This window comes from Crocuta crocuta, unplaced genomic scaffold, assembly GCF_008692635.1.
Source record: "Crocuta crocuta isolate KB4526 unplaced genomic scaffold, BGI_CrCroc_1.0 scaffold149, whole genome shotgun sequence".
NCBI classification, from domain to species: domain Eukaryota; kingdom Metazoa; phylum Chordata; class Mammalia; order Carnivora; family Hyaenidae; genus Crocuta; species Crocuta crocuta.
The window spans coordinates 551747-567657 of NW_027551561.1; the positions used below are offsets into that span (position 1 = coordinate 551747).

The 15911-nt window shown below is 40.5% G+C and overlaps 1 protein-coding gene across 1 annotated transcript; it reads left to right on the top strand.

Moving 5' to 3' along the window:
• Positions 1-11564: 11564 nt before the first annotated feature.
• Positions 11565-12512, top strand: LOC144219597 (olfactory receptor 3A1-like). Its single transcript, XM_077749619.1, has one exon. The coding sequence runs from the start codon at positions 11565-11567 to the stop codon at positions 12510-12512; it is 948 nt and encodes a 315-aa protein (XP_077605745.1).
• The last annotated feature ends 3399 nt before the right edge of the window (positions 12513-15911 follow it).

The following is a 15911-nucleotide window of genomic DNA, read 5'->3' on the forward strand; positions in this document are numbered from 1 at the left end:
TGCAGACATTCTATATATTTATGGGAATTGGAAATGAGAAGGAAGCATCCAGGCAGCTTCCCAGCAGCTGGAGCCTCCTAGATGGAGAAGTGGGTTTGTTAGATGGGGATGTCTCCGGTGGAGCTGAGCTCTGGTTTTGCCACTGAACTGCTGAGCCTACTTCTTGCTAAGCTACTGAAAGGGAGGAGAATATTGCCAGGCAATATGCGAGACAAGAGGTGAGCAAGATACATGGTCCCTGCTCATGTGAAAAACGCAAGCCTTAACCAATAGTTATCTCTTACTCACCATGCATATACATTCACACAGCCACACCTTCCACCGCATGCACACAGTATCATTTATTGTGTTTACCAAAAGGGGCATGATACTGAATGAAATTTTTTCAGCTTTTAAAAAAATTATTTTTATGGGGCGCCTGGGCGGCTCAGTCGGTTAGGCGTCCAACCTTGGCTCAGGTCATGATCTCACAGTTTGTGGGTTTGAGCCCCACATCAGGTTCTGTGTTGACACCTCAGAACCTGGACCCTATTTCAGATTCTGTGTCTCCCTCTCTCTCTGTCCCCACCCCACTTGTGCTCTGTCTCTCTCTGTCTCAAAAATAAATAAAACAAAAAAAATTATCTTTATATTCTGAGCTTCATTTATTGTACTACTCTTCAAATTTTTTAAAAGTTTATTTATTTTGAAAAAGAGAGAGAGAGCACACAAGAGTGAGAGGAGGGGCAGAGAGAGAGGGAGAGAGACAGAATCCCAAGCAGGCTCTGTGCCACCAGCACGGAGCCCGAGGCAGGGTTCGAACCCACGAACCATGAGATCGCGACCTGTGCCAAAATCAGAGGTCGGATGCTCAAACGACTGAGCCACCCAGTCTTTAAATCTGTATAATGAATGACTTTCTAAGATTCTATTATTTGCATTCACCAAAATTTGCCTTACCACTGGATATTTAGTTCCCTGTTTTTCACTATTATAAATAATAGAACCAAGTCTCTGCATCTCTGATATTTATCCTATGTTCTGAATAGTTTAACCCCTAATTTGTGCAAAGAACTTATCTTTTCCATTGATAGTCTACATTCTCAAGACTAGATTCCTTCTTACCTTATGAAAAAAGCATACATTACTTAACTACTTTATTTTATATAAGGGATGGGGAAACATGTATTCTTCACATCCCCCATGTATCTTGTTCATATTTCTTGCCCATATCTTTGTTTTGAGAGTTTTAACTGGCTTCAAGGCCTGTTGACTTATTTGTTAACATAGATTTTTCAATTCAGTTAACTATGAAAGAAAAGAAAAAAGATTAATTATGTAAACATGTGGCAATTCAGAGCCCTCATGTAATAATGATCACCTAGTGGGAAGGAAGCAGATTTGCTTGAGTTTTTAGACCATTTAATTAGTGTTGGGACTTATGAGGAGGCTGCAGCAGCTGGTGATGATGGCTGCCATGATTTTTACTTAAGATGATAGTGAAACAGAATTTACTCAACAGGATAACCTTGCTACACTATCCAGACTTCATTTTGCAATGCGGCTGGAAAAGTCTACAAAATCTCTTTTTAATTTTTTTATTTGATCAATAATACTTTGCCTATTTGTTTTCTTTTAAATGTGTTCCATAAATGAAACAACAATTTGTATTGTATATACAGTGGTGTTCTCAACTTGAGAATGAAAGTTATTTCACCTTAGAATTAAGGTGACGATGAGGTGCCTGGGTGGCTCAGTCCACTTTAGCATCCGACTTCAGCTCAGATCATGATCTCATGGTTCGTGTGTTTGAGCCCCATGTCAGCTGTTCTGACAGCTCAGAGCCGGGATCCTGCTTTGGATTTTGCATCTCCCTCTCTCTGCCCCTTCCCGCTCACACTCTGCCTTTCCCTCTCAAAAATAAATAAACATTAAAATTTTTTAAATTAAATAAAAAGAATTAAGGTGAGAGGCCCACTGAGGTCAGCTTACATAGGAGATAGCAGGGTCTCCTGGAAGAGGATAGAGAGAGTTGCTATGCCCAAGGCCAAGGCCAAGGGGTTGGATATCAGAAGTAAGGTCATCCTCTGATGCCATTCCTGGCTTGTCCCACCTCCAGACTCACACCGGATCCAAGGAAGAGAGAATTCCAATAAAGAGGTAGGAAAAATAAAGTTTTCTTGATTTTTCCTTTATTGGTAGGTATTTAGGTTATTGTATTTAAAATTCCCCATTATGCACATGGCTCTATTGCATTCAGGACAGATTCCCAGAAGTGGTTTCAAAGGTGATGAAGACTGGTATGTTTGGTAGTAAGGTATTTTGTCAAGTCCTGTCTTCAATTAGACTGTTTTCCCCTAGGAGTTTTCAAACATAAAATTCAGATAGTTATACAGTGAGCACCCACGTACCCATTATCTCAATTTTACTATTATAATTTTATTGTCCTTGCTTTATCACATATTTATCCATCTGTCCTTCCCTCTATCCATCTATCATTCCATCTTACTCTTTGATGCATTTCAAATAAAATTGTAACCATCAGTCTACCTACCTCTCCCTAAGTTATTCTGTATGCATAGCATTAACCTGAGTTCAGTTTGTTTTTAGCTCCTTTTTATGCAAAAAAGACACAAAAGGTTGTACGATTACCTTTATATGACATTCTAAAAAAGACAATCATGGCAATGAAGACACATCAGTGGTTTCTAGGGGATGGAAAGGGCAAATGAGATTGACTACAAAGGGACCTGAGGGGAATTTTGGAGTGATAGCAATGTTCTGCCTCTTGATGGTGCTGGTATATACGACTGTATACATTGGTCAAAACTCATAGACATCTATAAAGGGTGAGTTTTACTGTTTGTAAATTATACCTCAACAAAAATGACTATAAAAAAAGAATAATAAAGCAATGAAGCAAATATCCTACCTACAATACAATTTGTGAAATAAAACATTCCATTGTCTTTGAAAACTCCTGTGAGTCTCTCCTTAATCCTAATCTTCTATCTCTTCACCCAGGTAATACTATTCTGAAAAAAAAAATCCCTCTAAAATCCTTACATTACATATACGTGATTCTCTAAGCAAAATATTCAGTTTTGCATATATTTGGCCTGTGTATAAATGAGATCATTTAGTAGTTATTCTTTCTTTGACTTGTTTATTACACTCAATATAATGTTTGTGTGGTTTGTAGGCAATAGAATGAGTGCCTACAACTGTTCCTTATTTGCTGTCTATGGTGGGATAGCATAGCGTTGCACGGCTGTACCACAATTCATTCGTTGTCTGTGTCAAGGTGTTTTGTTTCTGTGAAGGCTCTTGTACACATCTCCTGGTGCACACACCCAAGAATGTCTCTTTGGTGTCTAATTAGGAATCGAAATTATTTATCTTCAGGTTTAAAGGATTTAAAAGGTTTTGTTTTCCAAAATGCTTATACCATTTTACAGTCTTACCAGCAGTGCATAAGAATTTTTGTTGTTCTATATTGTCATCAAAACTGGCTATTATCTCATTTCTTCATTTGGACCAATGTAGTGAGTATGAAATGGTGTCTCCAGGGACACCTAGGTGGTTCAGTGGGTCAAGCGACTGAGTCTTAATTTCCGCTCAGGTCATGATCTCACAGTGATGAGATCAAGCCCCACTTTGGGTTATCTGCTGGGCATGGAGCCTGCTTAGGATTCTCTCTCCCTCTGCCCCTCCCCTGCTTGTACGTGCACATGCTTGCTCTCTCTCTCTCTCTCTCACCCTCTGGAAAAAAAGAAAAAGAAAGAGAGAGAAAAAAATGGTGTCTCCAGCATGATTCTCATTTGCATTTGCTAGATTACAAATAAGGCTGAGCTTCCTCTCCTGATTTCACTGGCCATTTCTGTTTCCTGTGAAATCCCACATTTTTGCCCATCATCTATTTTATCCCTTTTATTTTTTGTATTAGTTGTAGAAGTTTTTGATATGTCTTGGATTCTCCAGAGTAGCTCTAAGTGCTGCAAATCTCTTCTAATTTGTAGCTGTCTTTTCAGTTAAAAATTGTTGTCCGATGATGAGCAGAAGTTTTAAATTTTAATATAGGCAAATCTCTGAGTCTTTTTTAAATCTAATTAATGCTTTTTGGTCTTCTTTAAGAATGACTGAACTCTTAGAGGATCATGAAGATATCCCATAGACTATTGTTAAGGTTTTACATTAAAATTTTTTTAGGGGCACCTGGGTGGCTCAGTCGGTTACACGTCCGACTTCAGCTCAGGTCATGATTTCACAGTTCGTGGGTTCGAGTCCCACCTCGGGCTCTGTGCTGACAGCTAACTCAGGGCCTGGAGCCTGTTTCAGATTTTGTATCTCCCTCTCTCTCTGACCCTCCCCTACTCATACTGTCTCTCTCTCTCTCTCTCTCTCTCTCTCAGAAATAAAGCATTTAAAGTTTTTTAATAAAAATTAAAAAATATTTTAAAGTTTATTAATTTTTGAGAGAGAAAGGGAGAGTGTGGGTGGGGGAAGGGCAGAGAGAGAGGGAGACACAGAATCTGAGGCAGGCTCCAGGCTCTGAGCTAGCTGGCAGCACAGAGCCCAACACGGGGCTAGAACCCACAAACCATGAGATCATGACCTGAGCCGAAGTTGGACGCTTAACCAACTGAGCCACCCAGGCACCCTAAAACTTCTTTGAAAAGAAAGATAAACTTTCTGAACTTCACTGTCTTTGGGTGATAAATGGGATTACCAATACCCCCACAGAACAATATGAAAGGTGGAGTAAGGAGTTCAATGTGAGGCCTTTTTGAGAAAATCAAAAGCATCACAAAGTTGTGAAGCATCATTATTGGATTCATTAAAGCCTTGGGTTGTTTATCATTCTGTGGCTCCCCAAAGCCCCACTGCTTCCTGGGAGGGCTAATTTTTGAGGTCTGCAGGGGATGGCACTGCAGTGGATAGAGTCCCACAACAGAGATGATCTCATCTCTCTTTCACTCACTTTCTTATATATGGCCCCTTCAGGGCTCTCCAGGGCCAGGGTCTGCATGATACCGCACCCTCTTCATTCTCTTCATCAGAAACCTGTGTGGCTCTGTACCTGTAGCAAGGTGAGTGTTCTCCAGGGTCCTCCTTCTGCTCCCTAATAATAAGTAAGACAGCTTGAGTTGTTACAAAGCAAGTCAAACCTCCTATTTCACAGAGAATTTAGTAAAGAGAGTCTTGCCCAGTGTAACAGATCAAGTGAGGGAAAGGGTTGCCACCCTCCTGTGCCAAAGCACTTTGCCAACAGCTGTCATTCTTGGACAAAGCTTGCCTTCTGTTTTTAACTGGAATGAGTATGAGGGCATTTATATAATCTAGTACCCTGCTGGACCCATTCCTTAGGAAGTAACCATGGGCCAGGCCCCTATATCAGGTGGGCTGAGTGTCTTCATCATCAGGTGGATAAAGTTTTTAGTTGGAATATCAGAGTGGGGAGCAGTGAACACTCAGCAAGGATAGCTTGGAGCTCACCCAAGAATGATAATCTAGGACGACCTCTTTAGTCGAGGTGACCATGGTGATCCTGTTTAAGATGGACTTCTGGAGCACCTGGGTGGCTCAGTTGGTTAAGCATCCAACTTTGGCTCAGGTCGTGATCTTGCAGCTCACGAGTTCGAGCCCCACATCAGGCTCTGTGCCCATGGCTTGGAGCCTGGAGCCTGCTTCGGATTCTGTGTCTTCCTCTCTCTACTCCTCCCCTGCTTACTCTCTCAAAAATAAATAAACTTTAAAAAAAGTGTTAGGCTAATCAGAAAGCTAAGAAGGCTTCAAACAGACTTACTGGCTTCTGTGGCCTGGGAAACTTCTGGTCCTTCACTCCTCAAGGCCAGTGATGAGCAAATGTCTTAGAAAGTAAATTAGTTGTTACAGATCAAGGGCCTTTGTTCAGAGAGTAAGGAGTACGTTTTCTGGGAGCAAATTAACACTTAAGACCAGCAAGAGTACTGTTACATTTGTAAAGTCTTGGTGGTAGTAAATCTCACCTCTGCAGAGTGAGGGTTACCTGGCATCTCTGTGACGTGTAGTCTTCTGCCTAGACTTATTTATTCATAAGGTCTACCCCCTCCTAAATGCCAAATACTTTGGAGCTGTTTTCAAGAAAAGACACTATGTCAGTGAAGAGATGGTTTTACCTACTGTCTCAACTGTTCCCAATGCCCCATCAGGATAAAGGTAGCAGATGTTCTTACAGCAGTAGCTCTGTGCTTTTTACTCAAACTTACACTTCCTTCAGAGTCTATTAATTGTTCCTGGTCTTGTATAAATTCCATCTCATTCAGAAAGCCTTTCCCAGCTTATTGCAACCCAATCTGATGCCTCCTTTCACCAAAAACTTTTTTTAAATTTTTTAAAATGTTTTTATTTATTTCTAGGAGAGAGAGAGAGAGAGACAGCGTGAGCAGGGGAGGGTCAGAGAGAGAGGGAGTCACAGACTGAAACAGGCTCCAGGCTCTGAGCTGGCAGCCAGCACAGAGCCCGACGGGGGGCTCGAACCCACGAACCGCGAGATCATGACCTAAGCGAAAGTCGGACGCTTAACCGACTAAGCCACCCAGGCGCCCTCACCAAAAACTTTTTGATCTTATGTTCAGAGTTGCCAAGTTCATTCATCCATTTATTTCAGAAATATTGAGCACATACTGCATGAAAAACGTGATGATAGGCATTGAGAATGCAAAGCTGAGTCAATTATCATATACCCTGAAGCCACTTAAAGTGGGCAGAGGAGTAGTGGAGTCGCTAGAGAAAAAAGACCATGTGAGAGAGTAGCAGAAAGAACTGCCTTGAAGTATGCAGTTAGGATGTTACAGGAGTTTTGCAAGAGGAGCTTGAGATGGGGAAGGAGCAGGAACACTTTTACAGAAGAGAAACAATTTAGTTGAGTCTTCAAGGATTTGAATACTTGGAGTTATCGAGATGACATTTCAGATAAAGTAAACAGCTTGAGCAAAGATAGGGAAGTGTGAAATCAAAGAGCATGAACTCTTATAACAGAAGTTCAGGTAGATTCAAGAGGGTATTTGGGAGGCAGTTTAATTATTCTTTAATTATGTAATATGTGTGGAGAGCTGTTTTGCTCTTAATTGATATCAAATCACACAGTATCTAGTGACTGAGCGAGCATAGGTCTATAATTAGACCAATAGGGTGACTCCACAGGAGCCATGGATTTCTGACTAACAAAAGACCTTGGGAGACACTGCATCAAACTTCTCACCCTCATGGAATCTTCTAAGCAGCACCCTCTGAAACTGACAGCCACCACAATATAAGGGCTTAATTTGGAGTCTGGCATTGAGGTTTTCACCAACTATCCTTGCATGTCTGTAGCTGCTGGTCTGCCTTAATTGCACATATAAAACAACACGTGTATAGAAAACAAGATGTCTACAGAGTCTAAAGGATTCAGTTTCTGGCCAAGGGAACGTGCAATGGAAAAAGAGAGCAAGACACCATTAGGGTGGTTTCCACAGACTGTTCAGAGACAAGGATGTTGCAAGATGTTCTAAACTTCTGTAATTTTCCTATATTTGTTATTGTTTTTATGCACTATCTATAATTATCAGATAAACTTTTTTTTTAATATTTTATTTATTTCTAGGAGAGAGAGAGAGACAGCATGAGCAGGGGAGGGTCAGAGAGAGGGAGTCACAGACACTGAAATAGGCTCCAGGCTCTGAGCTGGCAGTCAGCACAGAGCCTGACGCGAGGCTCAGACCCACGAACCGCGAGATCATGACCGAAGTGAAAGTCGGACGCTTAACCGACTAAGCCACCCAGGCGCCCCTATAATTATCAGATAAACTCTTAACATGAGAAGGAATCAAGTTCTTATTTTTGAGAGAATGGGAACAAAGGGTAATGATTATGATGGTGGAGGGGAGTTTGTCATTGGGGGGCACTGTAGCCTGCCGTCAGCCAGAGGAAGACCATGAGATACAGCATTGAAGAGGCGTGGAAAGCAGGCTGGTTCCCTTTGGCAACATGGGATATCTTTGGGTAAATAAAAAGCTGAGGACTGGGAGGCAGACTGTCAGTGCCTGAGAACTGTCCTCACAGACCTGTGCTCATGAGAGACCTGAGGTTCTGCTACAGTTGGTGACAGATTTAGAAAACCTGAATCAGGCAGACATATCAGAGAAAAGGTTCTCTCAGGATAAGTGAGGGAAGAAAGCTCCAGAATGAACTCTGTGGTTGGTAGAAAGCAGAACGAAGTGAGGCAGATGCCGACTGTCACCATGACCAAGAGCCTGCTTGTTGGCAAGCTATCTACCACAGGTGTGTGAGCTTAAAAGCATGAGGTCCGCGATGCATGCCCCCCTCATCTAGCGAATAGGTTTCTCAGAAGAGTATGCCCAGAGCAGGCCTAAAGAGAATTGCAGAGGACATAGGATCTTTCAACCCTCAGTGAAGTGACAGAAAATGCCCCTTGGGGCTTGGCTGGAAGCAGCCAATTTGGGTTGCTCAAATCAGTGGACAAATTTCTGGTGTCCTCATACATATCCTTTCTCTGATATCCTCAGAGTAATTTGGGGTGGCAAGTATGCAATGGGCTGGCCCAGCAATAGGTACATTAAACATTTTTTTAATGTTTTGTGTGTTTTTAAGGGAGCAGAAGTGAGGGAGAGGCAGAGAGAGAGAGGGACACAGGATCTGAGGCAGGCTCTGAGTTGACAGCACTGAGCCTGGTGTGGGGCTTGAGTTCACAAACCGTGAGATCCTGACCTGATCCGAAGTCAGACACTCACCTGACTTTGCCACCCTGGTGCACCAGCAATAGGCACATTTTTAAAAAATAGAAAACCAGGCATTTTAAAGTATATTCAGTATTCACTCCAATCCAAACAACTCCAGCCCCACAATGTTCCACCGTAGTTTCTTCTTTAGTAAAATGAGGGAATAGATATTCTCCAAGGTGCTAATCAACTTGGTCCTTCTTTGATTCAATGACACTATATACGGGTATACTGAATATAGCTATGCGCACTGATGGGCCAAGGTGTGGATAAGCGTTATAGTCAAAATATTTAACAAGTACCATACCGGTGGATTCCTGCTGAATATCACCCTGGATGTGGGCCTCCCACCATGACTCAGGACCTACATTATTTTGATAGAAAACTGACCTGTGTCTCGGATTTTAAAGTATTTCTCAATAGTTAGGAACTTACCTTCATAATTCCTATGTCATAATAAATACAGTTGTAGAAATCACACCTTTTAATTATCTATGATGCTTTTAATTATACTTTTTAAAAACCCTAAATATTTCCAGGTACCAATGTTACCAGACTACTATATTTTAAAAGATACATCAAAAAGAAAAAAGTCTAAGGAATTAGTTTAAAAAGTAGAAAAGATAGTCTTAAAACATTCATCTTCTGCTAAAGCATACACACAAAGAATAAAATAGGCCATAAGCTTCCATTGATGGATACCACAGAAGTTAATTTGGGCAGAAACTGGTAAGCAAGTCTTCTATTCCATTACAAGAAGGTTGTATTCGTAAAGGAAGTACAATGGGGTAAATGTTATTTTATTACTTCATGGAGCACTGAGGCAAATCAAGATGGGTGTGCCCTTCTAAACCTTTATTTAATCTGCCAGGCAGCAGCTCCCTGAGACGTCTAGAAGCAATGACAGAGAGGAGGAGTCTTCGAGCTACTTTTGTCTTTGAGCTACTATTATCTGCAAACTAGAGAAAGCAGATCATTAAAAATATACTTATTATTATAAAAGTTATCGGATTTGTTGTAGATCATTTGAAAGCAAAAGAAAAGTGGAAAAAGAGTAATTAAAATTCTCCCATATTCCTACCAATCAGTGGAACTGAGCAATGTTTTTTTGGGATCATTTTTTAGGTGCCTACATACATGACTCAGGTATAAATTTACTTCTTTTTATAGTATAAGATTTCACCTTATAATTGAGACTTTTGCATTTTATATCTGATTATTGTTGGCATATAAGGAATATAATAACTTCTGCTTACTTTTCATCTAATTTGCTAACATCTTAATGATTCTAAGAGTTTACCAGTTTTTATCCTCTCAAGTTTTTAGACAATTTTATTATTTTCAATTTATTCTTTTCTTTCTTGTTTCTATTTTTTAAGCATTTTGTTTCTCTTTGCCTAAAACTTTTAGAGTAATGAGAAATACCTAAAGTAAAAAAGGCCATTGCTTTTTCTAAGCCTGATTTTTTTAAAAAAATTAATGTTTTATTTTATATTTTGAGAGACAGAGTGTGAGCAGGGGAGGGAGACACAGAATTCAAAGCAGGCTCCAGGCTCTGAGCTGTCAGCACAGAGCCCGATGCGGGACTTGAACCCACAGACATGAGATCATGACCTGAGACAAAGTCAGACACTCAACCAACTGAGCCACCCAGGCGTTACCCCCTTCCTTCCCCCGTGCCTGATTTTAATAGAAATATCACTACTATGTCAACACTATGAATGATACAGATTTGTAGCGCATATGGCCTATCTCATAAAGTGGTGTTCTTACATTTAAAGTAACTACAGGCAATTTTTTCTTTTTTCTTTTTTCTCAAGCACGTATGTAGATGTTTATGAATTGTCCTTTGGAAAATTTTCCTCCTTTTGAGCCCACAAGTATGCTAAGTATATTAGTAGATTTACTAATATTAAATCATCCTCTCCTATAAAATCTATTAGATAATGATGGCTTTCATTTCTTATACTTAAGATTTTTGCACACATGTTACCAAATGGGAATAGTGTAGAATAATTATATTTTTTTGCTATTATTGTTACATTTGAGTATCAAAATTTGCTGACTTTAAAAAAAGAATAGGAAGGCTTTCATTTTTTTCTAAACAAATGAAAGTTTATATTACACAGAAATTATATTTACATTGATAGTTTAAAATAATTTGTGTATGAAGTATATGAGCCTAGAGCCTACACATGGGAGTAGATTATTGACAATGTTTTCCCTTTATTTTTTCTTTTTCAGTTGTAGCTGGTTTATTCGGTTTGGGGACTGTTCTTGAACTGATTGTTCAAATTTAGGAGCAGATAGTATATCAAGGTTATTTTCTTTATTTTTGGCCTGTGGTTATGCTGCCTTTACAATTCCTAATTTTGTGTATCTTGACAATTTTCTTGCTAATTTGCCAGATATTTATTCCTTTGTAAGGACTTTTGATCACTTTATAAGGACTTATGATCATTCTTCTGCACCAACTATTCACTTTCATTTTTAGCATGCTATTTCTCCAAGTCTCCTCATACAGGTTGTTGGTGGGAGGACCTCATTCCCTGGCTCTAGGGAACACTGGAAGGATTTATATCTCTCTCATAAGGGGGGTGGGTATCAAGGTAGTTGTGGTGTAACTCACCTGGAACTTGGGTGAGGACACTGAGGTGAAGACAGAGGGTTAATCAGAGAGGTATGGCCTGAGGGGTGGAAAAATACCCACTACAGACACCTGAGACTTGTTTTGAATTTACCCTGGGACTTGGCATCTGAGAGTGAGTCAATATATTTGTCTTGAATAACTAAATTGGAAACATTGATCCCTCCCAGGGACTCATGGACCCAGATTCCAGGACCAATGGAACAGCTGTTACTGAGTTTATCCTATTGGGCTTAGTGGAGACAGCAGGACTACGACCAGTGGTCTTTGTCGTCTTCCTCTTTGCCTATCTGGCCACAGTTGGGGGCAACCTCAGCATCCTGGCCGCCATCTTGGTGGAACCTAAACTCCACACCCCCATGTACTTCTTCCTGGGAAACCTATCTGTGCTGGACATTGGGTGCGTCACCGTCACTGTTCCCTCAATGTTGGCTCGTCTCCTGTCCCACAAGCGTACCGTTCCCCATGGAGCCTGCCTGGCACAGCTTTTCTTCTTTCATCAGTTGGCTGGTGTGGACTGCTTCCTGTTGACAGCCATGGCCTATGACCGATTCCTGGCCATCTGCCGGCCCCTCACCTATAGCACTCGAATGAGCCAGACAGTCCAGAGGATACTGGTGGCTGTGTCCTGGACTTTGGCCTTCACCAATGCACTGACCCACACAGTAGCCATATCCACCCTGAACTTCTGTGGTCCCAATGTGATCAATCACTTCTACTGTGACCTCCCACAGCTCTTCCAGCTCTCCTGCTCCAGCACCCAACTCAACGAGCTGCTTCTCTTTGGTCTGGGTATTCTCATGGCAGGTGCACCTGTGATTCTCATTGTCACCTCCTACATCCATGTGGCAGCTGCAGTCCTGCGGATCCGATCTGCTGAAGGCAGGAAGAAAGCCTTCTCCACATGTGGCTCTCATCTCACTGTGGTTGGCATATTCTACGGGACAGGTGTCTTCAGCTACATGAGGCTGGGCTCCGTGGAGGCTTCGGACAAAGACAAAGGGATTGGCATCCTCAACACTGTCATCAGCCCCATGCTGAACCCACTCATCTACAGCCTTCGGAACCCTGATGTGCAGGGCGCCCTGCGGCAGGTGCTCACAGGGAAGAGAGCCCTTGCATGAAAAGGGTACAGGAGGGTAGAACCATAGGAAGTGTTTCCTGTCTTTCATAGATCCTTGAGCAAGGTGACTTTTGTTATGAAGTGAGACTTCTTGTTCCCCAAGGAGGCTCTCCCTGATCATGCGTGTGCAGGTTCTATAGACCAGAATCCTCGGCTAGTTGACTTTTGGTCCTAAGCTACTCTTCCCCTCAAGTTGGAGATGGAACCCAGGAAGCTCTGTATCGTGAGAGACTCACGGTCCTACAGGCAGGACCTTTTGTTTATTTTTTGCTGCAATCCCCCAAAATGCACCAGCAGAGATGCCTTACAAACTCGGATATGGAAAATCACCCCTTACTACCAAATATTAATACATCCTCCTGTCTAGATTCCCCTGAAAGATCTCCCCCCAGCCTTCTTTGACAGAAGGATCCCACACAAGGCTCTGGACCTAGGACAGTATAATTTGAGATCCTGAGTACCCTGTCTACATTGCAAGATTCTGGGGTATTTAACAGTGAGGCGGTTATACTTCCTTTGGGACTTCTTCTTACTTTTTTTTTCTAAAATGGAAATATTATTCATTGATTTTAAATTTTCCATTAGAAATTATGTTTATAAAAATGAAAACAAAACACGATTTTACCAGTGAAAAGTGAAAGTCAAATCTTCACCTTCTCTGTCCAGACTCTTCATAATTCAGTTTTCCAGAAGAAACCACTGTTAAGAACTTGGTGCTTTCCTTCTAGTTTTTTATACATATATAAACATGCTTATATATTTTTATATTAAGATAAACATGTTTATATATATATATGTGATATATAATATGGCATGTTATACCATATCTTTTTGTTAAACATTACTCTGTAGACTTTATTATCTGTCAAAATATCTAAAACCTTACCTCATCTATTTTAATCAGTGCCTAGTGCTAATTTATGAATTAACCATAATTTAGTTAACAATATTCCTTTTGATGGAGTTTAGGCTGTTTCTAGATTTACTGCGATTATGATTAATAATATAAGTAATATTTTTCAAAGATGTGTTTTTATTATCATGGAAGCATTTCCATAAGTTCTAATTAATAAGATCCCTGAGTTGAAAAATATAAAAACTTAGATTTTTAAATATATATTTCTCTTATCTGACATTCACTCTTTCATTGTTACAATAGTGAGTGAAACTGCTTGCTCCCTATGGCTTTAACAGTAACTGTTATAAATAAATTCTTTTTTTAATGTTTATTTATTTTGAGAAAGAGTTTGAAAGAAAAAGAGGGAGGGAGGGGCAGCGAGAGAGAGGGAGAGAGAGAATTCCAAGCAGGCTCTGTGCTGATAACAACACGGGGCTCCATCTCACGAACCATGAGATCATGACCTAAGCTAAAATCAAGAGTTGGATGCTTTACCGACTAAGCCACTCAGGCGCCCCAATGGAAACAAATTCTCCTAGTTTTTGACATTACAGTGGTTGGAAAATACTAATTCTTATTTTGATATGCAATTCTTTGACATCATGTAGGTTGAATATATTTTCAGCTGTTTATTATCCATGATGTGGACTGAATTGTATCCCACCAAAATTTGTGTGTTAAAGTCCTAACCCCCAATGTGACTATATATGGAATAGGGTCTTTAGGAACTAATTAAGACTAAATAAGATTAATTAGGAAGTATTAATGAGATATTTTAGAAAGTAATTAAGATTAAATTAGGTTGGAGCCCTAACCTGCTGGCCTGTGGCCTATAAGAAAGGAAGGGCCATGTCATGTGAGGAGACACAGTGAGAAGGCAGCCATCTGCAAGTCAGGGAGAGAGCCCTCAACCCCCCCCACCCCCGAACCTGACCATGCTGGCACCTGATCTTGGACTTCTAGCCTCAAGAACTGTGAAAAAATAAATTTTTGTTGTTTAAACAATCCAATCTATAGTATTTTGTTATGGATGCCTGGGCTAACTAATACAATCCATTAGTATTTCTACACTGGGCATTAATTTTTTCCCAAGTTTATTAAGGAATAATAGACAAATATAATTGTATATATTAAAGTGTACAGCATGGTGGTATATAAAGATATAGAGATATAGATACATATAGATATAGATAGATACACATTATGAAATGGTTATCACTAACAAGATAACTAACACATCCTTTATTTCACAGTTAGTTCTTGTGTGTGTGTGTGTGTGTGTGTGTGTGTGTGTGTGTGTGTTGAAAATGTTTAGTATCTATTCAGCCAACTTGAAGTATACGAGCTCAGTACTATCAACTATAGTCACCGTGCTGCAAATTAGATCCTAAGGACTTATTCATCTTTTAACTCAAGGCTTGTACGCTTTGCCCTACCTCTCCCTATTTTGCCCTCTCCCCAGTCCCTGGCAACCACAACCATTCTACCCTGTTTCTATAAGGTTGGTCTTTTTTGTTTGTTTGTTTTTTGAGATTCCACCTACATGTGATACCACACTAATTTGTCTTTCTCTGCCTGGCTTATTTCACTTAGCATAATGCCGTCAAGCTCCATCCTCACTGTCACTACAGGAGTGTGTGTGTGTGTGAGTGTGTGTGTGTCTATACATCACATTTTATCTAAATATCTGTCAAAGGACATTAGGTTATTTCTGTATCTTGACTATGTGAATAACACTGCAATGAACATGGAAGTACAGATATCTCTTTAGATAGTTGATTTCATTTCCTTCATCTCTATAACCAGAAGTGGGGATACAAGATCGTAGGGCAGTTTTATATTTAATTCTTTGAGAAACTTCCATACTGTTTTCCGTAGTGGCTGCACGAGGTTGCATTCCTACAAATAGTGTACAAGTTTTTTTATTTTCTCCATACTTTTCTCAACACTTCCTACCTCTGGTCTTTAATAATAGCCATCCTGACAGGTGTGAGGTGATACCTCATGATAGTTTCAATGTGCTGATTATTGATGATGTTGAACACCTTTTCAACAGCTTCTGTGGACCATTTGGATGTTTCTTTGGAAAAATGTCTATTCAAGTCCTTTATCCATTTTTAAAATGGATTTTTTTAATTGTGCTGAATAAATCCTTATGTATTTTGGATACATAAAGGCCCCCTATCAGATACAAGGCTTGTAAATATTTTCTTCCATGTCATAGTTTGCCTGTTCAATTTACTGATGGCTTCCTTTGCACAGTAGATGCTTTTTAATTTGATTGTAGCTCTCTCAGCTGAGGTCAACCTTGGCAAAAACCACAGGAGTCTTTGGTGGTCCAAAGAGCGATGGGTAGGTCCTTGGTGGTAGAAGCTGCTGGCATTCTCCTGTTCTCCTATTTTGCCCATGGGGGTAAGCAATAGCTGAGGGGATCCTTCTTGGCCCCAGGTCTAGTGCCCTGGCACCCACAGTGGCCACAAAGTCAGGGTCCTGAGATCAGGT